The 25,986-nt window shown below is 52.1% G+C and overlaps 1 protein-coding gene across 8 annotated transcripts in view; it reads right to left on the bottom strand.

Moving 5' to 3' along the window:
- Positions 1-15,143: 15,143 nt before the first annotated feature.
- Positions 15,144-25,986, bottom strand: part of CFAP100 (cilia and flagella associated protein 100) — a 45,961-nt gene continuing 35,118 nt past the window's right edge. For 7 of the 8 annotated variants that reach the window (XM_029244370.1, XM_029244369.1, XM_029244372.1 and 4 more), the window contains 4 exons: positions 18,578-18,713; positions 17,264-17,469; positions 16,173-16,266; positions 15,144-15,391 (listed from right to left, as the gene is read on the bottom strand). In XM_029244370.1, coding sequence (XP_029100203.1) covers positions 15,278-15,391; positions 16,173-16,266; positions 17,264-17,469; positions 18,578-18,713 — 550 coding nt within the window. In that variant the 3' untranslated portion in view covers positions 15,144-15,277. Of the gene's footprint in view, positions 15,392-16,172; positions 16,267-17,263; positions 17,470-18,470; positions 18,714-20,412; positions 20,469-25,986 lie in introns of those variants that run through there. The other variant, XM_029244376.1, reaches the window with a different exon arrangement.

Raw genomic sequence — 25,986 nt, 5'->3', positions numbered from 1 at the left:
TATATCAAAAGGTATATCAATTTCTTCTAGGCTCTCAAGATGCAACATCACTTGCATTACATGTTCATAATCACACATTAATAGTGATTTTTAAAATAAGTTCTCTAGTCCTCTATATTATTTCACTAATATTGACAACTAAACTACCTCATATACATACAATAGATGCACAGGTAGAGAAAATGTGAACAATTTACCAGCCATTATTGTAATCTTAGCTGCTCTATCATCATTGTGAATCCTTTACATGATACATGAAACCAATAACTCTTCCCAAACCATACAAACTATGGGTCAGTAATGATACTGACGCTACAAATACACAGATTATGAAGATTTTAACGTTGACTCCTCTGTAATCCCCACATCAGAGCTGAAACCAGGAGAATAATGACTAATAGAAGTCAATAACCCAGCAGTATAGTCATTGAATATTAGTTTCATCTGATAATGTTTTACACTCCTGAGCTGTTCCTTCTCAGGCCTAAAAAGAGCGGCTATCCCAGGACGGCTAAATTAAAGAATCCTAATACCAACAGGACCAGGCCTATGTTGTGCACAAGAGAGCTCGTTTTCCTGAGTTCAAAGACAGGACAGAGGGATATGGCTGAGATATGGGGTGAATCTGGAGCCCATGGGGATGCACTGTCCAAGCTCCAGTATAGGAATGGGGCCCCTGGGGTCCCAGGCCACCCACCGCGCCCTCCCGAGCAGGATCTTGGCAACATTCCCTGTCAGTGATGAGGCAGCCCTAGCACTTGTCATGCCCCAATGCTGTGTCCTATGTGGGTCCCATGCTCTTGGGACCACACCCACACTCTGCAGGTCCATGCTGCAGGGTCCTTTGTGCCTCAGGAGTAGAGACCACACAGCAAGCAGTTCCCTCCCCAACCAGCAGGACGAGGGGAGGAGAGCAGGGGCACCAGGGGAATCTCGCTCAGACAACAACACCCCAGGGGTGCCAGCGGGGCCCGTGATGATGCAGATGAGGCACAGACCAAGAGGTGGAACCAGAGGACCCAAAAGGCAGCTGGTCAGGTCCTGGCTCACCTGCACGCCAGACACCTTTGTCCCTCATACACCCCCTTCCTCATACATCCTCTCCTTAAATGCAGGTTCTTCAGGTGCAAACAGGCAGAGCTTCAGACTGCAAGTCAGCTCTTCCAAAGTGACCCCTCAGCAAACACTGCAGGATTCCACTCCAGTGGGTGCTCTGGAGTCGACAACTCAGGGACTGAAGTGGATATCGGTGCCAGGGGCAGTGGGAGGGAACGGGGAGTGAGACTTTCATGGTTGTGGAATTTTGGTTTTGCAAGATGAAAAGTTCTAGGGATGGTGGTGATGGCTCCACGAGAAAGTGAATAGATCTGATGCCTCAGAAACGTGCACTTAAAATAGTGATGATAGTAAAGGTATGTGACGTGTTTTATTTCACTTAAAATAAATTCTTAAAATAATGTCTTGTTAATTGAGATTCCATTTCGACTCCCCTTCATCACAAATGTCGGAGGCCCAGACACAGTCCCCTACCTTAGGGGCCATCACGGTACCCTCACAGAGCACGTGGGAGACCATTCTGAGGGAGGGCTAGTCTGTGCTCACCTGACCTCTGTCCAGGGGGACCCAGGCAGTGGAGACCCCCGTAGATTAGACATATGATATGCTATGATATTAATATGATACCACCAAGCGTTGTCACTCACCAGAACACAGAGCAGCAACCCACTCAAACATGCCTGACCTCATACGAATGTGAGAAGATTAAGAGAAGAAAAGGAACCACAGGTTAATCAGGGCAACACCCTTAATGCAGAGGTTGGAAATCCCAAAGGGGACAAGACACACTGCAGTCAAAGAGCACATACGTGGTCTCCCCGTACATGTGATCCTGACCCATGCAGATGTGGTGAGACCCACACAGTCCCTGCACCCTTTACCTGGGGTCGCACATCCACACTCACAAGGGCGACCCCACCTCCCCAGACCCTGCACCTAAAGTCACACGTTCTCACTCAACAGGTGACCCCTCCTACGCAGATCCTGAAACTAAAGTCACACGTGCTCTCTCAACAGGTGACCCCTCCTACCCAGACCCCTCCACCTGAGTCACATGTCCACAGTCCCAGGGTGACCTCACCTCCCCAGACCCTGCACCTAAAGTCACATGTTCTCTCTCAACAGGTGACACCTCCTACCCAGACCCTTCCACCTGAGTCACATGTCCACAGTCCCAGGGTGAACGGCCCTCCTCCGACCCTGCACCTGGGGTCACACCTCCCCTTGGTCAGGACACCATGGCTCTGCTGCTTGCTCCCCTAATGTGGAAACAAGCTGGGTTCCTGGGACCTCCTGGGATGGGAAAAAGTGGCAGGTGGGTCTCCTCTGCCCACGCTTGTCCCAGAGAAGTCCTCCTCTTTTCCCTTTGGTGCTGTTGATTTTACCTGTGTTTAAAGCTTTCATGCTAGAGTTGAACACACTTCCTTGGTTCTCGCAGGCTCAGTCCTTTCTTGTCTCACATACTTGTTGAGTTAACTCACAGGACAGCAGGGCTGAAAGCCGAGGGGCAGCTCTGGACGCTTCTGGGTAGGGACGGTAGACTGGAAGGAGAGCTCAGCAGCAGCCTCAGCTGTTACCCATAGGCCTTTTACCCGATCTGCCCTGCAATCAATTCACCAGGTAAACCTGCCTCCCTACACACCATGCACGTGCTGGTGAATTGGAATGATTGCCAGGTAGCCCCCCTGCGGATTCTCCACAAGCCCCAGGGAAGGTGAACCTTGCAGGGATTAAGACTAAGGCCCCGACCACAGCACTGACCCTTGGGAGGACCAGGTAACCACACTCACAAAAGAGGCTGTTACGTACACAAGCCCACCTCAGCTCCAGACCCCAGACATCTAAGCACTGACCTTCAGATGCAGGCACGGAGCTTCCCAGTGCTGAGGCCAGGCCGGGTCTCTACCCAGGTTCCCATAGTCCTAGCGTACACAGAACATGGTCAGGTCTAAATCTTCTTATTATAGACAACACATGGTCAGCTCTAAACATAATCAGTAGACAGGACAGGCAGAGGTCTAAATCTACCGTGTAGACAGAACTTGGTCATGTTTAAACTAGCTTAGGGCTGATCTCATAGGAGGTACAGATCACACACTTGGGTCTCTCATCTTTGGACAGCCACATCAGGAAACTGAACAAAATCTTTGTCATTAAACATTTCAACAGGCAAAACAGACATGTTACCAATTTCTCTGGCCACCTGATGGTCAGAATCCACGGGTGAGCCACGAACTTCTTAGAGCGCAGCCCAGTCTGCTGCCAGGACAGACAAGAAGGGGCCTGATTCCAGCCTCCCAGGCTTCCAGAAGGAGGCGGCCACACTGGAAGCCCAGGCAGGACAGTCCTGCATGGTCCGGGCCGGGAGATCCGGTCTGTCCATTCCGCTGGCCGATTCCAGGCGGGGCGCTCAGGGCCGCTGAGAGCCCTGCACTCAGGTCCTGCTTCCCTCCAGCGTGTGCGTGTGCGTGTGCGTTTGTGTGTAGAGGGGGCGGTGGCTGACGGCTCCCATGGCTCCCGTCCGGGGCACCACGCTGTCTTCGAGGGGAGGCACGGGGAGAGGTAGGGGCACAGAAGCCGTTGGAGAGGAGAACCCACCGCGGAACTCCTTGCACGCTGGCTCGCCCCACCCGGGGACCCGCCTGCCCATCGTGGGCCGCATGTCATTCCCCAGCCCCCACCCCCGAGGGCAGGGCGCCTGCTCTTTCAAAAGCACAAGGTCTCACATGAAGGAGACCCAATGGGGCTGTCACGTCCCCACTCCTGATGCTGAGTTTGGGGAGAATGAACCCCCTTGACTGGGCGATGGGACCCTGTGAGGAAAGAGGTGGCGGCCCCATCCAAGTCGGGGCCTGCCTGAGAGATGGGAACACAGGAGCCAAGTTCAGGGCCTGGAGGCCAGGCCAACAGGAGGGACACCCCAGGCCCTGGTCGGGCTCTCCCATTGTGACATTGTAGATTTAGGGGACTTGGGGCAGGTGACTGAATGTGATGGAGGTCTAAACTGCACCCTGAATGGGGCTTAAAGAAGGTGAGAAGGATGTTACTCAGACAGTGACAGTCATTGGAAGACAGACTCTGTGTCAGGACGTCCTGCTCCATCCATTTAAATCCCTGAGATCCGTGACCTTTACGTGGCTCCACAGGATTGTTAGAGCAGGTGCGTGTGGATATATCTGGGCACGATTCAGTCTGCAACCAACCTGCAAGTGGTTCCAGAAAACACACAGTGTGCACACAGGCAAGCACAGCACAAACACATGCAGGCGCACAGCACAAATATATTCACACACTAGCATGTGAACACACACGCACGCATATGCCCATGCACACACTAACGTGAGCAAGCGCACATACCTATGCACATGCACAGCACATGTATGCAAACAGGCACATGCACACATATAGCGCACACACAGGGAATAAAGTGAATTCGTAAAGCATTAATTCCTGAACACAAGTGAAGCTGACATGTATTCTTCCCTTTTTCTTATCTTTGATGTTTTTCACAATAAAAAGTTTAAGAAAAAAGTTAATGGCAAATGACTGTTGATTCATAGGACTTTCTGACGTTATTCCACAAATATTAGGACATGAGAAATGAACGTAGATATTACATGTGTCCATTAACGGACGAATGGAGAAGCAAAACATGGTCCATCAATACAAGGGGATGTTTTTCAGCCTAAAGAGGAAGGCAATTCTGACACAGGCTGCAGCAGGGATGAACCTTCAGGGCGTTATGCTCAGTGATGTAAGCTAGACACAAAAAAACAAACAGTGCTTGACCCACTCATACAAGGCCCCTAGAGCAGTCGGAAACAGAGACAGAAAGTAGGATGTTGAGTGCCAGGGGCTGAGGGAGGGAGAATGGGGAGTGAGTGTTTAATGGGGGCTGTTTCAATTTTGCAAGATGAAAAAGTTCTGGAGGACAATGGCGATCAGGTTTGCACAACAGTGCGAATTACTTCTTGACCCTGAAATGTGCACTTAAAAATGGTTAAGACAGTACATTTTATGTTACGTGTATTTGACCACAATTTTTAAAACTTTTTAAAAAACAACAGGAAGTAGTCCATGAATGCCACAAGATGCACAGCTTCACTAACAACCGAGGGATTAAAACCATAAGAAAACTACTGTGCACACACCTACCGGAATGGCAGACATGAAGACACAGGATCAAATCTCAGCAGGACGTGGAGCAATGGAAAGCCCGGTGCGCAGCGGGCGGTGCAACCACTTCTGAAACAATCGGGCCTCAGAGAGCGCACTCCGTGCACACAGACCCACGGTGCTCCTCCCAGCTGAACACAAACCCCCCAGCCCTGCACCAGGACACACGGACATGGACTCCGCAGCCACAGGAGCCAAACCTGAAAGCACCTGGAGGCCGTCACAAGCAGATGCAGAAGTGAGCCATGCACGCTGCTAGGAAGGAATATTCAACAGCAGTGGAGTACATTGTGTTTAAAGGGAGTAAAACTATAAAAGTTATTTAAAAAAAAACTATATTCACAAGATGAAAGAACCTCATGGACACAATGCTGAGCCATCAACAGCAATAAAGCAGCAAGCACGGTCCACCCACTTACGGACTTTGGAACCAGGCAAAGCTGGGCTGCGTTGTTTAGGGATGCGTGCTTGGGCGCAAGCTATGAGGACAAGTCACTGACACTACATCAGGAGAACAGCTACCAGACGGTGGGGGAGGAGGCTGGGACGAGGGAAGGGCCCTCCTGGGTGTCCACTCATCAGGTTCTGATTCTTGATGTTTATGGTTATTCTTTACATGTATATAACCTAATCCTTAATATGTACTTACAGCTTATCATTATTCTTTATTAAAAAGGTGGTCTCCCCAACAAAGTAGAAGGAGACCTGCTTCTCCCAGGGAAGAAAAGGAATAGTTTCTACCAGTGAAATCTCGATACCATGGCTGCTTCAACCATCAAGTCTGACAGCAACCCCCGTGAGAGGGGCACCGGGGCCACGACACTCAGAAGTAGGCTCTGGGGCCTCAGTCCTGGGTCACTGCCTCTGAGGAGCCCACGGCACCTGGTCAAAGTTCTCAGTCATTCTGTGCACGACCCTTTTGCCTTGGTTGCTCTGGCACAGCTCGGCCGGCACTATCGCTGGGAGAGAAAGAAGAAACGTGCAGAAGAGGGAACCGGGCTTCCAGCTGACCCACCTCCTTCTACAGGATGATGCCACAGTCCCTAAGAGAGGACAGCAAGGCCACGGAATCCAGCCTCTCTGCCTGAGGCCTGGCCCCACTAGCGCCCCACGCTTCTGATGCCACAGGGAGAATTTCGCGAGGTGCCCTCAGACCACCTGGTTGGACACATGGGCCTTTCAGACACGCAGGTCCTGTCCGACCCCGCACCTCTGGGGTCACATTCTGGAGGTGGGCCTGCAAGCCTCCAGGTTGTCGCTTTTGGTAGCAGCTTTATTGGGACTGAATTTCCTTACCACACAGTTAGTTCACCCACTTTACGTATTAAGCTCAGTGGTGCTTTGCGTATTCACAGGGTTGAGCACCCACCAGCACAATGCATTTGACAACATTTCCGTCATCTCCCCAGAACCCCACTCTTCAGAGGTCACCCCTCACCTCCCACAGTCCCGGCATCCCCGGTCCACGTTCTGTCTCTGTGGGCTTGCCTGTTCTGGATGTCTCATGTACGTGGAATCCACTAATTGTCTTTTTCTGTCTGGCCTCTCTCACTGAGCGTCATGTTTGCAAGGTTCATCCACATCATAGCCTGTGTCAGCGCTTCACTCCTTTTCCATGGCTGAGTCACCCTTAGCCTCTTTGCTTTTAACTCTATAATTAATTGTGTCTCCCTGCCTGCACCACACAGGGCTGACGAGGATTTCACCTTCCATCATTCTTGGGCTGTAAGCTGAACTTTGAACCAACACCAAGGGGTCTTGTGCAGAGGCTGAAAGCCCAGCCCCACATGGTGAACAGTCGCTGTGTGTGACCAGAGCCCAGGAGGAAGGGTGAGATGGGCCTGCCTGTTTACAAGACCAGCGTCCTACGGTCTCATGGGAAACCGACTCACTCGTCAGCGTCTTGTGAGAGCTGCTCCCCACCGTGCCAAGCGGGCAAGACAGACTGGTCAGGGACCACGGTGCTGCCTTCAGTTCAGACCCACTCCTACTAACTGTCTAGTTGGAAAGTGCTGAGGCTCCAGGGGAGGGTCCTTCCTGCTTCTTCCAGCTTCTTGAGGCTCCAGGCGTCCCTGGGCTTATGGCTGCATCCCTCCCATCTCCGCCTTCATCTTCATGGGGCTTCCCCTCTGTGTCTGTGTCTCCACTCATCATATAAGGGCGCATTTACACAGGATTGGGACCACCCTAAGGCCCCTGTCTCACCTAGTGACACGACCAGGCGCTACTTCCAAATGAGGTCCTGGCCTGAGCCCCTGGGGTCAGGGCATGGACATCTCTTTCCCTGGGGGGTACACAATCCCCCTGCAGTCTGAGGTAACAGTAATGTTGCCCAGGAAACAAGCCAGCCCCTTACCTAAGCCAGCCCCTCGAAGAGGTCTGAGCCCGCCTGGTCTCTTGGAAACTGACTGGGCAGGAGAGTGTGGCTCAGGGCCCGAGTGTGAAGGACAGCAGGAAGCACCCGTGTGAGGCTCCCCTTCACAGCGGCAGCGCTGGACCAGCTGATGAGGTCCAGCAGGGCAACCCCGAGCTCCTTAGAGGACTCGACCCACGTGGACTGGGGGCGACAGGCAGCAGTGGGTGGGCCTGTGATGAAGTGTATGTGACGGGCCTGCAGTGAGCAGGTGAGCACATCTGTGTGTGTGACATCAGGCACACGTGATGGGTCAGCAGTGAGCACACGTGTCTGAGATCAGGTGCGGTACACACCCACGTGATCAGGTTCATGTGGCGTCTTAGCGGACAGGGCACCACAGGGCTGCAGGCCACCGACCCTGCCTGGTGCCTGCCTGGTGCCTCGAGCCCTCCCTCCCCCACCACGTGCCCCAGCAGCTCCCACGTCCGCAACTGCGCAGTGGCTGCACCTGCGCAGAGTACTTCCCCTGGGCAAGTACTTCTTGAAGAGGGTCACCTCCATGGTGACGGCGACCTTCCTCTTCTGCTGCTTCAGCGGGGGCCCCCCTGCCTGCTTTCACCAAGGCATCCAGCTGCAGAGGGCTGGTCCCTGCACCTGAGACCAAAGAGAAGGACTTGAGGGGCTGCGCTTTCTCCCACCAGGAGCCCCATATCCAGGGGGGCCAGGGGGGCCAGCGGGGGCATGTCAGACACACAGGGCCGGACACTCTGGTTCATCTTCCTGCAACACGGTGGGCGAAAGGAGAGCCACGTGGGACCTCAGGCTACGTGGGACCTCAGACCATGTAGGACAAGGCATGTGTCGAGGACCAGTGAGTGTCCGTTGTTGCAGCACGTCCATCCTCCCTCGGGCCGGCCCCTCTCCCCCACAGGCTGGGTCTATTAACACAGGGGACCCTGGAAGGGGGTTTTCTGTGTAGCTGGCTCACTAAAGCTGGGTGTCTGTGGGCACATGGGCCCGTCTGCAGTCCCGGTGAACACACTGTTCTCTCCGGGGAAATGAGATGGACACTCAGTCCCCGGTCTGTGGATGGTCTAGTCCTCTGGGTGTCTTGTCTCTTCTTCGGGGTCACTGGGGCTTTATCCTCACTCCATGGGGTACAGGAGGGGAGGGATGCCCAAGCCCTGGGCTCACTGTGCCTGGGCTCCTGGGGAGGACCTCTCTGGCCCACATGTTCACAGGCCTCAGTCACTCCTGCTCGACACCCGCTCCAGGGACTCGGCACGAGGACCTGCCCTGTGAAACGGGGCACCTGCATCAACAGAGGCGGGTCATCCACCGGACATACGACAGGAGCGAGCGGGACAGCAAGGCAGCCCGATGCCCAGCTCGGGTGGGGAGGCGGCTGCGTGTCCTCCATCTTCAGCACCCAGACATGTGTGTAGAGATGCTCGTGCAGATACCGAGGGGCTCTTTCCTCCGATGCCTCGTGTCTCATCATCTGGCAGGTGTGGGGGTCCTGGGGTGACCGTGACAACATGCCACAAGCCGGGGGTGTCACAACAGCAGAGATTTCTCTCTCGCAGCTCTGGACGCTGGAAATACACAGTGAAGGTGTGGTTGGTTCCTTCTGGAAATTCAGGGAATCTGCCCTGGCCTCTCCAGGCTTCTCTGGTCTCCAGAAATCCTTGGCGCCCCTGGACTTGGGGCTGCATCATCCCCATCTCTGCCTCCATCGTCACGTGGCTTCTCCTCTGTGTCTGTGTCCAGATTTCCCTCTTTTTATAAGGACACCAGCTGTTGGATTTAGGGCTCTCCCTAATCCAGCATGACCTCATCTTAACCACATCTGCAAAGACCCTGTTTCAGAAACAAGGCCTGATTCTGGGGTCAGAATGGATATAAATTTGGGTGGGGGGGGGGGACACTACTGAACCCACAGCAGTGGGTGAGGTGTCAGAGGATGGAGGGAACAAGAAGTGCCCACCGAACTGACAGGGCATCGTGAGCCCGAAAACCGAGGCAGGCAGCTGCTTTGGGACCTGACTCCTCAGACCTCTGCGTGACCTCTGCGTGACCTCTGTGTGACCTCTGCAGGCCGACCTCAGCGGGAGCACATTGTGTCAGGAGTCTCAGGCAGGACACATCCTCAGGGCTCAGGAGGAACCTCAGGAGGCCTTGGTGGCCAAATCTGTTGGGGGAGGACAGAAGGGCTCAACTCCAACCACCGTGGGGAAAGTGAGCAGGGCAGCGGGTGTCCCGCGTGGACGGGGCAGTGTTATCCGCTCGCCTAAGAAAATACCCTATCACGGCTCCTGTGCGTTATGTAAAACTCACGTTTCTACCATGAGGTTCTCAAGGAACTGGAGGTGCTCCGGTCTCGCTCTGCAGCCGCGCCCGTGTTCCAGCAGCGACCACGGACTGACGGCAGCGCCGTCCACTTCACCTGGTAGGCCCCAGCCTCGGGCTGAGAGGAGTCAGGCCACAGGCCGTGGCGTCCAGGGCTGTGGTCAGTCAGTCACCAGTGCACGGCCACCGGCCCCACGAGGCTGTTCACACGTGATGATAAAGCCGGCCAGCCCTCCCAGTGGATTCTGTCCACGCTGATGGGGATGCGTGTACACGTGGGCTGAGCCCTGGGTCCGCCTCTGGACCGTCCCGGCGTGGGGTCGTTCACGCCCTCCTTTACACTCCACGGTCCCCACATGGTCACCCGGGAACCACGTGGGCAAGCAGACGGGGTCTTTCAGCAGAAATGCGAGTCCCCAGTGATGTCAAGTTGTTGATGTGATGAACGATGGGGTTTTTTAAATTGTGGTAAGAAGCATTCTCAGCCCCGCAAAGGAGAACCCATCCCCCTCCCCCAGCACCTGGCACCACTAGCCCACTTTCTGTCTCTGTGGATTTGCCTGTTCTGGACGTTTCCTATAAATGGAATCATACAGTTTGTGGTTGTTCTTGGCTGCGTGTTTGTGTCCCTCCAAAATTCACATGTTGAAATCCTAACCCCCAAGGTGATGGTATCAGGAGATGGTGCCTTGAGGAGGTGATAAGGTCATGAGAGTGGAGACCCCATGAATGGAATTAGTGGGGGGGTTTTAATAAATTTATTTACTTTTTATTTATTTTTGGCTGCACTGGGTCTTCGTTGCTGTGCAGTAAGCGGGGGCTACTCTTTGTTGCAGTGCGCGAGCATCTCATCGCGGCGGCTTCTCTTGTTGCGGAGCATGGGCTCTAGGCACACGGGCTCAGTAGTTGTGGCATGAGGGCTTCAGTAGTTGTGGCTCACGGGCTCTAGAAAGCAGGCTCAGTAGTTGTGGCGCACGGGCTTAGTTGCTCCGTGGCACATGGGATCTTCCCAGACAAGGGCTCAAACCCGTGTCCCCTGCACTGGCAGGCGGATTCTTAACCACCGCGCCACCAGGGAAGTTCAGAGTTAGTGTTCTTATAAAAGAGACCCCAGAGAGCTCCCTCTGCCCTTGCTCCATGTGAGGACAGTGAGAAGACACCGTCTGCAGCCGAGAACAAGCTTCGCCAGAACCTGGCCATCCTGACACCCTGATCTCAGACTTCTGTCCTCCAGAGCTGTAGGAAATACGTTTCTGTTGTTGAAGCCCCCAGCCTGGTATTTTGCTACAGCAGCCCAAGCAGACTAAGAGAGTGTCCTTCTGTGCCTGGCTTCTCTCACTGAGCATCATGTTTTCAAGGCTCATCGGCATTGTAGTGAGTGTCAGTGCCTCACTCCTTTTCATGGCTGAGTAATACCATTGTGTGGATGGACCACATTGTGTGTATCTGTTCTCCTGTTGATGGTCTGTTACCTGTTGATGGTCATTTGGGTGATTTCCATCTTTTAGGTGTTGTGACTCATGCTGCTATGAAGATGCGTGCACAGGTGTTCGTGTGGACATGTTTTCCTTTCTCTTGGGCTTATACGTAGGAGTGGAATTGCTGGGTCACGTGGTGACTCCATGTTTGACACTTTGAGGAACTGCCAGACTGTTTTCCAAAATGGTGGCACCATTTCACATTCCCACCAGCGGTGTTTGAAGGTTCCACTTTCTCCCCTTGTTATCGTCTGTCTTTTCGATTCTAGCACCTTAGACTCTCACCCCTTTTATATCAAGTACTTTGGAACACTCCCCTCACCTTCTGAAATCAGATGCAGAGATAACATAATCTCTCTACACATATAATTTAAGTATCATTATGTATATTGTGTATGTATGCAGCTATAGTTACAACAGAGAGGAGAATTCAAGATAAATACATTTAAATAAAATAAAACATAATTTAATAGGTGAGTGTTTGGCTTCGACTACACTAAGTAATCGGATGCTTGCTTAAAGTTTTCTTCAGTTTAGTTTTAAGAAAAGGCAGGTAACATTCAACTCGACTTTCATATTTAACATTTTTAAATGAGGACAAATAGGAATCTCTCTACATAATTTGAATTACTGTGCTGACGGTAATACTGTTGGGGAGGGGGACATTTTGCCCTCTCTCCCTCCGGAGTTCCTGTGGTTGGACTAATAATAAAATTGACACAAGACAGATCAACAGGAGAAAAAGAAACAAATTTGATTCCTGCACACAGAGGTCTCATAGAAATGGGACCCAAGAAGTAGTCAAAACAGGCAAAAAAAAAAAAAAAAATTATCATTCCCGCAAGGAGATGGAAGGATGTCAAATGAAACAGGACCCAAAGGGAAAGGATCAATGGCCAAAGCAGGAATAAACAGCAACCAAAAACTGTAGTGCTGGATTATAACCAAGAGCTTAAAACACCTACCCAGGTGTCCACACCGGGAGAAATAAGTGATTGCATAGGTTTCTTCTTTAAAATCAGATTGAATAAAAATCTCCTATGCAGAAGAATCCACCTATTTGGTGCAGACACTCAGCCATCCATCAAGGAGGTGAAGATAACTCCCTTCTGCAGAAGTGTGGGTTGCCCAAACTAAGTTCATCCAAGAGAAGACACACAGTATGGACACAGGGAAACAAGTAACTTCACTGTGGGAAAAGCTGACACATAATAACTTAGCCAGGAGTCCAAGTAAGATGAACAGTGATAAGTTGCCTTGAGGCCTATTCCCTTAATATAAAGTGATGATTAGGTTACCTGCCTCCTCAAGACACATAACCCCAGTCTAATCACAAGAAAAACACCAACCTGATCAGTCTTCCTCCACACTGTCAAGGTCATAGAAACAAGGTGAGTCTGAGAAACTGTCAAAGCCCAGAAGAGACTAAACAGACATGACGACTACATGTCATGTGGTGCCCTGGATGGGATACTGGAACGGAAAAGGTAGAATAAAGGTAAACTGAATAAAATATGGATTTCCGTTCATAATAAAGTATCAGTATTTGTTCACTAAATGGGACAATTCTGTAGAATAAGAGAAACATATTGCATCAAACTAAAGATCTAGAGGAAATTGGTGATTTCTTAGTGAAAACACACATTAACAAAATGGACCCTAAAATAACAACATACAAGCAGTCCCATTTGTGACCCAGAGACCTCTTCCCTCCTGATTCTCCTCTCAATGTTCTGGGGTTTCCCTTTCCTGGACAGGGAAGGAACAGGGACAGAGCTGTTTGGCTGCTCCTCTAAGATCTGACCCGACCCCGTGTCTTCATGTTCCCCACCCATCCCCACCCAACGAGGACACCCTGCCAGAGGGAGTCTCAGGACTTATTCAACAGCCACTGTTTCCACCCACACTCTGCGCAATCCAGCCTTCACGCCTTATGACTCACTCAATACCATTCAGATATACCTACTTGCACCCTCGCTGTGTGCATTTAAAAACCACTATTTACAGATGACGTGTGCAAATAACCAACTTCTCAGATACACTCATTCTGCAAAATCCAATTTTTACTCTTTAGAAAGAAAACTTTTTAATTCAACATTCAATCCAGGCACACTCAATGTCTGCAATAAATACTCTATGTATATTCATTCCGCTCCATCCAACAGACAGGTCTTGCCCGATCACTCTGGGCTAATCAACCATGTCTCACATACAGATGGACCTGGGGTGATCTCATAAATCACTCCAGAATGAAAATGCAGTTGATCCCACACCTCACCCAGAGTGAAACTGGATTGACCACAGACCTCACGTCAAGGTGGAACTGGGCTTATCCCACATATCACCTGCAGGTGGAGCTGGAGCTGATGCGACACCTCTCCCCAGGGTAGAACTGGGGTTCATCCCACACCTCAAGTGAAGGTGGAACTGCAGTTGATTCCACACCTCACCTCAGGTAGAACTGAGGTTTAACTCATCTTACCCCACGGAGAACTCTGGTTGACCTCACATCTCGCCTCAGGTGGAAGTGGGGTCAATTTCACACCTCAACTCCAGATGGTGCTGGGGTTGATGCAAAACCTCACCTCCAAGTGAGCTGGAGTTAATACCACACCGCACCACATGGCAGAGCTGCAGCGGATCCATCTCCCCTCAGGGTGGAATCTGGGTTGATTCAACACCTCATTCAGTGGGGAGCTAGGGTTGATTGCACATCTCATATCAGTGTGGAACTGGGGTTGGTTCCACATGTCAAATAGGGCGCAGCTGGGGTTGATCCTACATCTCATATCAGGGGAGAAATGGGGTGGATCCCATATCTCACCTCACAGAGAGAGGGGATTGATCCCACACCTCACCTCAAGGTGGAAATGGAGTTGATCCCACATCTCACCTCAGGTTAGAACTGGATTTGACGCCACACGTCATCTCTGGATCAAATCGTAGTTGATCCCACACCGCACCTCAGGGTTGAAGTGGGGTTAATCCCACACCTCACCTCAAGTAGAACTGGGGTTTATCCCACCTCTCACCTCAAGTAGAACAGGGGTTCATCCCACACCTCTGTCCAGGGTGGAGCTCGTGTGGGTCCCACACCTCAACTCAGGTTCAACCTGGGCTGTTTCCACACCTCACCATGGTGAAAAGCTGTGGCCGATCCCACACCTCCTCCAGTTAGGGTGGAACAGTGTTCGACCCAACACCTCACCTCGGGATGGAGGTGCAGGTGGTCCCCCACCTCACCTTAGTTGATTCCACGCCTTACCTCGGGTAGAACGGGGTTTAATCTCACCATACTCATCTCACGTAGAAGTCGGGTTATTCTCACACCTCAACTCCATGGGGACTAGGGGTGATCCCACATCTCACCTCAGGTTGGAGCTAAGGTTAATCCCACATTTCACAACAGGGTAGAGATAGGGTTGATGCCAAATCTCACCTCAAGGTGGAACTGGGGTTGGTCTCACATCTCATCTCAGGTAGTTCTGGGTTTTATCCCACACCTCACCTCAGGGTGGAACCAGGTTGGATCCTACACCTCGTCTCAGGATGGAGCTGGGGTTTATCCCAACCCTCACCTTCGGAAGGAACTCTCTGTCTCAGCAGCTAATTGAATTGACATGCAAAATGGGCTCCTCTCTCATTATTTGCTGATTTAGATGACGAATGAGGGGAGACTGACATTTTGCTAGAGCGTCTGCCTCCTGAAACAGGCCTCGAGGTACCAGAGCGACATAGCTTTTATTTCGCATGAGACTGAAGAGACAGCGTGGGAGCGGGGGGCATGGTGCCAGCGCTGGCGTGTCCTGGGGCGTCAGCCCCGCCGCCTCTGCTTTTCCTTAGGCAGCAGGTGGCCCGTGGGCTATGTGAAGAAGAACAGCTGTTCCACTTTGTCCTTGTCCGCCAGCTCGTGCCTGGGCGCCTCCTTGCTCTGCAGGGCAGGCGGCCGCGAGCGGCACACCAGCCTCCTGCCACTCTGTGGGGACGGGCACGCCGTGAGCCTGCGCCCTGACCGCAGAGCCCCAGCGCTGAGGTCTGGACACCTGGCCCGAGTGCGCCAGAAGCCCAGGGCCCATGCCAGCCTCTCTGGTCATTCGTGGCCACTCGTGGTCAGTGGGCGGGCCGGGGCCACTGTGAGTGCTACGGGGGAGGAAGTCTAAACAGCCTGGACCGGGCCTGCCCCCCGGGATGAGCTGGGCGTGGGGAGAGAAGGGGGGAAACCTGGAAACTCAGGGGAAATGCCAGGCTGAAGGGCCCGTCTCTCCTGCCGCAAGGATTACGGGAGACCCCGCAGTGTCCTCATTTGTCCTTGGGGCCGTGTTGAGGCTCAGGCCTGCTTTAGGGGCCACGCATCCTGACGCCGGGGCCGGAGGCCAGAGGCCGCTCCAGCCCACTTGCTGTGGTGGAGGACGCAGCTGTTGGGGGGCCCTTACTGAGGGATGATGACCTTGGCCTGTGGTCTGGCTGAAACATAGGTGGGACCCTGGGGTGGGGGCTGAGCTGTGGGTGCCAGCGCTCTGGGCGGAGGGCCCGCAGCCGGGCAGGGCTGGGAGGACACCCGGAGGAAGCAGGTCCTGAGGGGCAGGTGGGGCGGCGGGCCTGGAACGGGAGAACTTGCTCCACCCTGACCCCGCTCTGCTGGCCCATCTCCCCCCGAGGACCTCAGCAAGAGCATCTGCAAAAGGGGGCGAGCCGGGGGGCCTGCAGGCCATCACCCCTCCCGGGCCCCGGCGCCTCCCCAGGGCCACCTCGCCCACCTTCTTCTTGACCTCGGCCTGGGCCCGGGCCTGGGCCCGCTGCACACGTTCCTCCTGCAGTTGCTTCTGCAGCATTAGCTTCTCTTCCCGGAGTCTGGGGGGCAGGAAGAGAGGGGCTCACGACCAGAGGCCCAGGGAAGGCCACCGAGTCACCAGCTCCCTCCCACACAGCCCTCAGGCCACAGCCCTCCATCTTCTGAGAAAACTGCCCACTACTCTCCACCTCCCTGCCAGGGGGCAGGGCCTGGCTTCTGACCCTTGCTCCGTGCAGGTCGCAGCTCTGGGCTCATGCCCCCGGGAGACCCGACATCCTAGCTCGTCATCCCTGGTCACCGATCCACTCCCCCATCGCCGCCCTTGAAGGCCCAGGCCCCAGCAAGCTCTAGAGTCCCGTGTCGTCCTCTGTACTTGTGGCCGTCAAACCTTTGTCCAGTGCCCGCTCTGGCAGGGCCCAGGGACACACAGGAAGAGCCCTTGTGCATGTGGCAGAGACATGGCTGCTTGCAGGTGACCGTGTCTCGGGGCTCTGCTAGGACCGAATGAATCAGGTGGCCAGGGACTGGCCTGCACCCCACTGTGCCTGTGGGGAGCTCCACGGGCCTCCCTTCGGAGCCGGGCGTCCCCTGCTGACCTAGGCTCCCCTCAGCTGCTCCCAAGCGGGCGCCTTCCCCCTCCACCGCCCCCCACCCCGGGCTCTGGCAGTGCAGCTCCTCTCCCCCTCCAGTCCAGCCAGCACAGTGCCTGCCACCGTCCCTTGTCCCCGGAGGCAAGGCCGGCTGGCCGCACCCTCAATTTGGCTCCCAGGCCCCCTGACACCACCACACGCCCCACTCCCAAACAGGGACTTTCTCCGTCGGGCTGAGTGTGCCGCCCCGTCTGGACCCCCAGACGCCCCCAGATGCCCCCAGATCCCGGCTCCCCTCCCTCAGCATGCAGCGCCAGGTCCTGCCGCTGGTTTGGGAGCTCCGCGGGCAGGGCCGCATCCGACCTCTGTCCTCAGTGCCAGCCCAGAGCCGGGGCAGGGGTGTGAGGGTCCCTCGCCCCCCAGGCCCTCCCGCTGAGAGACAGCTGCACGACCGGTGGGACCTCACCTCAAACGGCGCTCCTTCTCCTTGGCTTTCTCGGCCTGCTCGACCCTCACCTGGGGCACCCGCTCCAGGTTCTCGAGCAGCTCGTTCAGCTGGTGCTCGATGGTGGCCAGCATGTTCACGGTGCCCATGCTGGACTCCTGCTGGCTGCCGACACAGTGCCGGTACACGTCCAGCACCTTGCGGTTCAGGCTCTCCAGCAGCTTGTCCTGCGAGGCGGGAGGCCCCCCTCCGGTGTGGCCATGCGGGACTGGGCCGGCCCCGTGCCACAGCCTGCCAGACCTCTCACTGCGGCTTCTTTGACCTCCCAGGGCCCTGCCCGGCAGGCAGTGGGGCTCGGGAAGTGGGGGGGGGGGTACAACTGGACGCCTGGACTTCTCTTGGCCAGAGTGCCTGACCCCTTGGCCCTCTTGTGGCCAGCCAGATCCTGGGTCCCGGCACCTACTGGGGCTCATGTCTGGGCCTCGGGGTGCCCACTGAGGCCCAGTCCCCTATTCCAGGAGCCCGCCTTGTCCTGCCCCCACGCTGACCTCAGCTCCCCCCAGGACCACGTTCTGTGGCCTGCTTTCTGTATAGCCCTGGGCAGGTGGACTCCCCTCTCTCAGCCTGTCCTGGCATTCAGAAAACTCAACAACCGCTGTCCCACGGGGTGGTTACAAGAGGAGCAGCAGGCACAGGCCAGGCACAGGGCACAGCCAGTGCCCGCTAGTCTGCAGGAGGCGCGGACGCCTGGCCTGCTCTCGGGGCATCCCATGCACCTGGCCCGATGCCTGGTGCACAGTAGGCATTCAACGGGAATTTGAATGAACTAGGAAGGCAGGTGCACACCCTGGGCCCCGGGCATGCTGTCAGGAGGGGTGTGCCCGGTCCCAGGACACATCCCTGGCCTCTGTGCCCTCAGAACTCTCTCCCCCGCCCCCAAGTCTGCCCTCCTCCTGGCAGGGTCACTTCCAGACACACTGTGTGTGTTTAAGAAGCTGATGTAGTCACTGAAGGAAGCAAAGGATAGAGGAGGTGTGTCGGGGAGCTGCCTGTCCACGGGGCGTGAATACATGGCTGGTTCTGCTTTGAGGCCAACGGCCTTGTCCAGTGGTGCCCCTGGGTCAGGCCCAGAGCCTGGACGCTGGCCAAGGGCCAGGGCAGCCCCAGAGCACCGCGTCCCCGGGGCTTTGCTCTCCCACCATCCGAGCTCTGGGCACTGGGCCCCGTCCCAGCAGGTGCCCATGAATGCCTCCACCCTCCCACCCTGGCCTGTGGCCACACGCCCTCTGCCCACCACCGCCCACGGGCAGCCATCTGTCCATCCAGAGGCCCTACCTCCTGATCACCCTTGTACTCGCCGAAATGGAAGATGCGAGCTTTGAGCTCCAGCTCCGCGGCCATCTCCTCCTCCCTGGCGACGGACATCCTCAGTGTGTTGATCCACTGCTTCAGTTGGCTGACCTCCCGGTCCCTGGATGGGGGACCAGCACCGCTCTGAGCCTGCCGGCCTCTGCCGCATGCCGAGGGCTGGGTGAGGCCCAGGGTCAGAGGCGCTGGTGAGATGCAGGAGGAAAATGTAAGATCTTTAACAAGCCACACTAAAAAAAAAAACGAAAACAAAAACCAGCCTTACTGAGGTATATAATTCACCATAAAATTCTTCACAAGTGTACAATTCAGTTGTTTTTAGTAGAGTTGCAAAGGTGTACAACCATCACCATAATCTAATTTTAGAACATTTTCACCACCTGGGGAGAAACCCAGGCGGTCACTCCCACTCTTCCGTCTCCCCTACTTTGCCTCCTGGATATCTCAGTAACATGGAGCCACATGACATTTGTCCCTCTGTGTCTGGCTCTTTCATTCAGAATAATGTTTTCAGGTCTGTCCGTGTTGTAGCGCGTATCAGAGCTTCACTCCTTTCTGTGACCGCTGTGGTCCATTTATGACTCTGCAGTAGTGCACTGTGTACAGAGGCCACACTTTGCTGATGGCTTCTTCACCACTGGACACCTGGGTACTGCCCACCTTTAGGCTCTTGGGAATAATGCTGCTATGGACATTGACAGGACAGGGCTTGGTGAGGACATGTTTTCAATTCTCTTAGGAATAGGACAGCAACAATCAACTCTTACATGAAATAATATATTGAGAAGTTTTTTAAATCTTTCACAATCATGGCAGATACTGACCGTTGTATGTTGGGGTTTCTGGAGCAGGAATCCTGGCTCTTAGGGTGGTCGTGGGGCCGTCCTGTACGGGCGGCTGCATGCAAGTCCTGGCCAGGGTAAGCAGGACATTGGCCACTCAGCCAGCAGTGCCGGGAGGCCTAGAGGTGTCCCTTACCCCTACGGTGATTTTGTGGCTCTGCGCATTGGTTGATGGAACCTACTGACATTTTCTCCTTTATAGGCCAAGTGCCATGGGCTGCTGCTCCTTTGCCCACTGGGGGCCACCGGTCCGTCACACGCACCGCCACAGGGTTACAGGCCTCAGCCTCCCAGTGCCCCCCCCGGGCTGCAGCCCCATGGCTGTGGGGCTGAGGCCAGAAGCCTGAGCATGAGGGATCCTGACCTGGTCTGGCCAGCTCTCCTGGGCTCTCAGAGGCAGATGGCCTGAGAGGCCACATGCAGCTCACACATACCCTCCCCCCGGGCCCTTGTGGGGTGCACGCAGGTTGCCCGGGACAATAACAGAGGCCGGACACCCCTCCAACCCTGAGTGCCCACCAAAAGGGCAGGTGCGTTTGGGGTCAGTGATGCATCTCCTAAGGGTATGTGATTGCACTCGGTTCTAGCCTGTTTTGTAAAGCTTCCTCTACGTCCAGTGCCTGGACCCATGAGTGACCCTACAGCCGGCACCTCTGCTACGTGGACCAGGTTGGGGGCCGGGGGGTAATTTTGTTGTTCTATTTCTTCTCCAGGTAATTGGGATAAAAAGGTACCTATTCCCCACTAGTTCTCTTTAAATGTCAAATTGTTGGGTCACAGGCTTTTCTCTACCACCAGATCCCACTGGTAAAGGAGAAAAGTCTCAGGAAACGCAGGGCATGAGGGACACACTGCTCAGTGTCGGTCCTTTCAGACCAGCGTGCACATCACCGGCACATCTGTCAGAACCGCAGGGTCCAGGCCCCACCCAGGACCTGCCCAACTAGAGACTTCACTTACCAAGATCCCCGGGAACCCTCCTACAGCGTGGGAGGGAATGCAAGCTGCTGCAGCCCCTGTGGAGAGCAGTATGGAGGATCCTCAGAAAGCTAAAAATAGAGCCACCATGCGACCCAGCAATCCCACTCCTGGGCATGTATCCAGACAAAAGTCTAATCCAAAGAGATACATGCATCCCCATTTTCAGAGCAGCACTGTTCACAACAGCCAAGACATGGAAACAACCTAAGTGTCCGTGGACAGACGGATAAAGAAGATGTGTTGCATATATACAATAGAATACTACTCGGCCATGAAAAAGAATGTAATAGGACTTCCCTGGTGGTCCAGTGGTTAAGACTCCGTGCTTCCAATGCAGGGGGCACGGGTTCAACCCCTGGTTGGGGAAGTAAGATCCCACATGCCACAGGGTGCAGCCAGAAAGTAAAAAAAAAAAAAAAAGAATAAAAGAACGCCATTTGCAGCAACATGGATGCAACTAGAGATTGTCCTACAAAGTACAGTAAGTCAGAAAGAGAAAGACAAATATATGACATCATTTATATGTGCAATCTAAAATATGACACAAATGATCCTATCTACGAAACAGAAACAGACGACAGACAGAGATAAAAGACTTGTGGTTGTCAAGGGGGAGGAGGTTGAGGGAGGGACGGAGTGAGTGGGAGTGTGGGGTTAGCGGATCTAAGCTATGATATGCAGAATGGATAAACAACAAGGTTCTGCTGTAGAGCACAGGGAACTGTGCTCAGTACCCTGTGATGAGCCATAACGGAAAGAACTATTTAAACATACATGTACGTGTTTGCGTGCCGGAATCACGTTGCTGTGCAGCAGAAGCTACACAACATTGTAAATCGACTGTACTTCAGTTAAAAGATACTGAGATTAAAAAAAAGCAAGATCCCCCGGGGAATCCAACGCACAGCACCCGAGGAGCGTTTTGCCACCGGAAAAGTGATCACACAGGGCGGGAACCTATGGGTTGAAAGGGACTTAAAGATACAACTGATTGCAGAGTATTGATCTTATTTGGATTCTAATTCAAATTAATGATTGAAAAACTCCGTTTATGGATTCTGAATATTCAATATTAAGGATTTCTTTTTTTAATGCTATGATGGCATTGTGGTTAATTTGAAGAGGCCTCATCTTTTTAGAAGTATCTATTGAAACAGTTAAAGATTAAATGATACAATGCCTGGAATTTGCTTCAAAATAATATGGGAGGGACTTCCATGGTGGCACAGTGGTTAAGAATCTGTCTGCCGATGCAGAGGACATGGGTTTGAGCCCTAGTCCGGGAAGATCCCACATGCCGCGGAGCTACTAAGCCCATGCACCACAACTACTGCGCCTGCACTCCAGAGCCCACGAGCCACAACTACTGAGCCCACATGACACAACTACTGAAGCCCACGCGCCTAGAGCCCATGCTCCACAACAAGAGAAGCCACCGCCATGAGAAGCCCATGCACCCCAATAAGAAGCCCATGCACCACAATAAAGAGTAACCCCTGCTCACTGCAGCTAGAGAAAGCCTGCACGCAGCAACAAAGACCTAATACAGCCAAAAATAAATACATAAATAAATTTATAAAAATAATATGGGACATAGGGAAGTGGGTGGGGTCTAGGTGAAGGGAGATTGGCTACAAGTTGATCACTGGTGAAGCTGGTGATGGGATCCTGGAGACTCATTATACCATCCTCTCTACTTCTGAAGATTTTTTTTTGATGTGGACCATTTTTAAAGTCTTTATTGAATTTGTTAAAATATTGCTTCTGTTTTACGTTTTGGTTTTTTGGCCCCGAGGCATGTGGGATCTTAATTCCCTGACCAGGGGTCGAACCCGCACCCCCTGCACTAGAAGGCGAAGTCTCAACCACTGGGCCTCCAGGGAAGTCCCGCCTCTCTACTTTTGTATATGTTTATGTGTTTGAAATTTTTTTAGAGCCACTGGGCTGAACTGGAGAAGTTATAATAGGTTTTATAGACAGTAACAAGAAAGGGAATCCCTTCATAAATACCTGGGGACATATACTCAGAAAGTTTGCTGAACTGGTATTAAAGAGACAGAGAGAGAGAGAGAAAAGCGAGCAGAACCAAATGTGAATAAAGGTCATTCAAAGACCAAGCAAAAGAGAAGGAGTTACCATTTTCCTGCAGAAATAGCAGCAAAAAGAACAAAAATAACATATTTTGAAGTAGGGGGAGATGGTAGAGTAGGAAGCCCCAGGAGTCTACCTCCCCATCCAGACCACTGTTGCACTGGCAGAACTGTGATGGAGCTCTTCTGTAACTCTGGAGTCTGTTGAGGCTTGCAGTTTCTAGGGGAAGACTCTGATGTAACACTGTGTTAATTTCTGTCCCTTTCAGCACTGAGCACAGTAACAGCTACCTATCCCCCACCTCCATCCCTGTGGCAGCATCCACAAGGGAAAGTCTCAGAAAAGACCTGAGACCTTAAGTTTACACCTCAGGCTGATTCTCAGCACAAAGATAGCGTACAACAATCAAAAAAACCAAAACCAACAAACAATGGCAACAATAAACAGAAAACCCTGGGGAAGAGACAGAATGTGATTTCCAGAGTTAACACATTATTAGACTCAAATATTCAGGTTTTACCAAAAATTCACAAGGCACACATAGAAATGAGAAAGTATGGCCCATTGACAGGAAAAACAAACAAACCGTTCCTTAAAAAAACATGATGGCAGGTATACTACCAAGACTTTTAAAAAACTGTGTTAAAAGATGCTCAAAGAGGGGCTTCCCTGGTGGCGCAGTGGTTGAGCGTCCGCCTGCCGATGCAGGGGACACGGGTTCGTGCCCTGGTCCGGGAAGATCCCACATGCCACGGAGCGGCTAGTCCCATGAGCCATGGCCACTGAGCCTGCACTTCCGGAGCCTGTGCTCCACAACGGGAGAGGCCACAACAGTGGGAGGCCCGTGTACCACAAAAAAAAAAAAAAGATGCTCAAAGAACTAAAAGAAGATGTGGAGAAGGTCGAGAAAATGATGTGTGAACAAAATGGAAATATGCACAAAGAAGTAGAAAACTTAACAAGAAATCAGAAAAGAAAATCTGGAGCTAAAAAACACAATCATTGAAATAAATAATTCACTAGAGGGATTGAAAGGCAAATTTGAGCAGGGAGAAAAAACAGTCAGTGATCTTGAAAAGAGGACGATGGAAACTATGGAGGCTGAGGAACAGAAAGGAAAAGACTGAAGAAAAGCAAACAAAGCCTAAGGAACCTGTAGGACAACATCAAGAGGACCAATATATGCATTGTGGGCGTCACAGAAAGAGAAGAGAGAGAAAGAGGCGGAGAATATATCTGAAGAAATAATGGCTGAAAAGTTTGCAAACTGGATGAATATAAACATCCAGGAAACTCAAAGAACTCCAAGTATGAGGAAGTCAAAGAGACCTACACTGAGACACATTATAACAAACGATCACAGGATAATCAAAAGCCAAAGAATCTTGAAAGCAGCAAGAGAGAAGCAAATCCCCACATCCAAAGGATCTTCAATAACATTTTCAGCACATTTCTCTTTAGAAACTGTGGAGGCCAGAAGACAGAGGCCAATATATTCAAAGTGTTCAAAGGAAAAAAACAAAAGTCAACCATGAATCCTACATCTGGCAAAAGGGTCCTTTAAAAGTGGAGAAATCAAGACATTCCCAGATGAACAAAAGCTGAGGGACTTGGTGACCACTAGAGCTGTCCTGCAAGAAATGCCCAGAGGAGTCCTGCCAGGTGAAATGAAAGGTTACTGATAGTAACTTGAAGCCACGTGAAGAAATAAAAATCTCAATAAAGGTAAATACATCAGCAAGTACAAAAGCCAGTATTACGGTAACAGAGGCTTGTAACTGTACTTTCTGTTATTTCTATGATTTATAAGACTGATACATTTAAAGAAGAAAAAATCAGTAGTGTAAAAACTAATATTACTGAAACTTGTTGGTTTGTAACTCCAAATCTTGTTTTCTACATAATTTAAGAGACTAATGCATTGAAAGAATTGTTAGCTTATGTTTTGGGGCACACGATGTATGAAGACGTCAGCAACCACTTAAAGGGGTAGGGACAGGGCTGTTAAGGAGCAGTTTTAGCATGTTATTCAAGTTAAGCTGATAGAGATTCAAATTTGAGTGTTATTTATAACTTTAGGTTAGTAAACGTAATCCTCGTGGCAACCACAAAGAGCTATAAAACATACACAAAAGGAAAGGAGAAAGGAATGTAAATGTTTCACTACAAAAATCAGCTAAACACAAAAGATGACAGTAACGCAGGAAATGAGAGATTAAAATAAAAGAGCTATAAAGCTGGATATAGCGTGATGACAGAAGTCAGTCCCTCCGTATTAGTAATTTCTTTAAACGTAAATGGATTAAACTCTCTAATCAGAAGACAGAGATTGGTAGAATGGGTAAAAACACATGACCCAGCTAGACGCTGCCTATCAGAGACTCGCGATCCAAAGACACAAGCAGGTCGAAAGTCAAAGGATGAAAAAGGTATTCCATGCAAATATAATCGAAAGATAGCAGGAGTGGCCATATTAATATCAGACAGACTTTAAATCAGAAAAGGTTACGAGAGACAAGGAAGAACATTATATATTAATAAATTATATATTAATAAAAGGTTCAATACAGCTAGAAGATATAACAATTATAAACATTATAAACATTAACCCACCTAATAACAGATCTTCGAAATAGTCCTAAATTCACCAAATAATATTTTGTTATCAAGGTTTAAGTTACATATCAGAAATGTACCCATTTTACGTATACCATTCGATGTGGCTTCACAAATGTACATGCTGTGTAAGGACCAGCATAATCAAGGTATAGGGCCTTTTCACATTGAAAAACCGCTCCTCAAGAAGTTAAAACTACAGGGCTTCCCTGGTGGCGCAGTGGTTGGGAGTCCGCCTGCCGATGCAGGGGACACGGGTTTGTGCCCCGGTCCAGGAGGATCCCACATGCCGCGGAGCGGCTGGGCCCGTGAGCCGTGGCCACTGGGCCTGCGCGTCTGGAGCCTGTGCTCCACAGCGGGAGAGGCCACAACAGTGAGAGGCCCGCGTACCGCAAAAAAAAAAAAAAGAAGAAGAAGAGATCCTTCTCACCCCTCAAACTTGAGAGCCGTGCTCGCCTAGACCCTGGCATTAGGATTCTGGAGGAAACGAATGACACACACTTGGCTCTGGTTCCTTTATAGGACCTGGGTTTTGTTTGTTTTCCTTGTCTGCTCCAGCATCGTAGCTTTTTCTTCTCGGTCTTATCCCTGTGGAGGTGTCCAGTGTGAGCTCCTGTCCCTGCACCTGGGCCTTGGGTTCAGTCCAGGGCGGTTTTCACCTGCCGGTGCACTGGCTTTTGCCTCTCCTGCCTTCCGTCTGTTGGCACCTGGAATTCCTCCCACTCGTCACCTGCAGGCATAGCCCTGGGCCCTGCCCTTTCTCCTGCACTGCCACCTTGTTCTTCTCCTTGGAGCTCTGGTAGCTGTCCCAGCCTACTGCCCACTCTGCCTGCCTGATTGCCGGCC

This window comes from Monodon monoceros, unplaced genomic scaffold (assembly GCF_005190385.1).
Source record: "Monodon monoceros isolate NGI ecotype Baffin Bay Population unplaced genomic scaffold, NGI_Narwhal_1 Super_Scaffold_3, whole genome shotgun sequence".
NCBI lineage: Eukaryota > Metazoa > Chordata > Mammalia > Artiodactyla > Monodontidae > Monodon > Monodon monoceros.
Note: the sequence above shows the minus strand (reverse complement) of the source record. Positions and strands in the feature narration are given on the sequence as shown.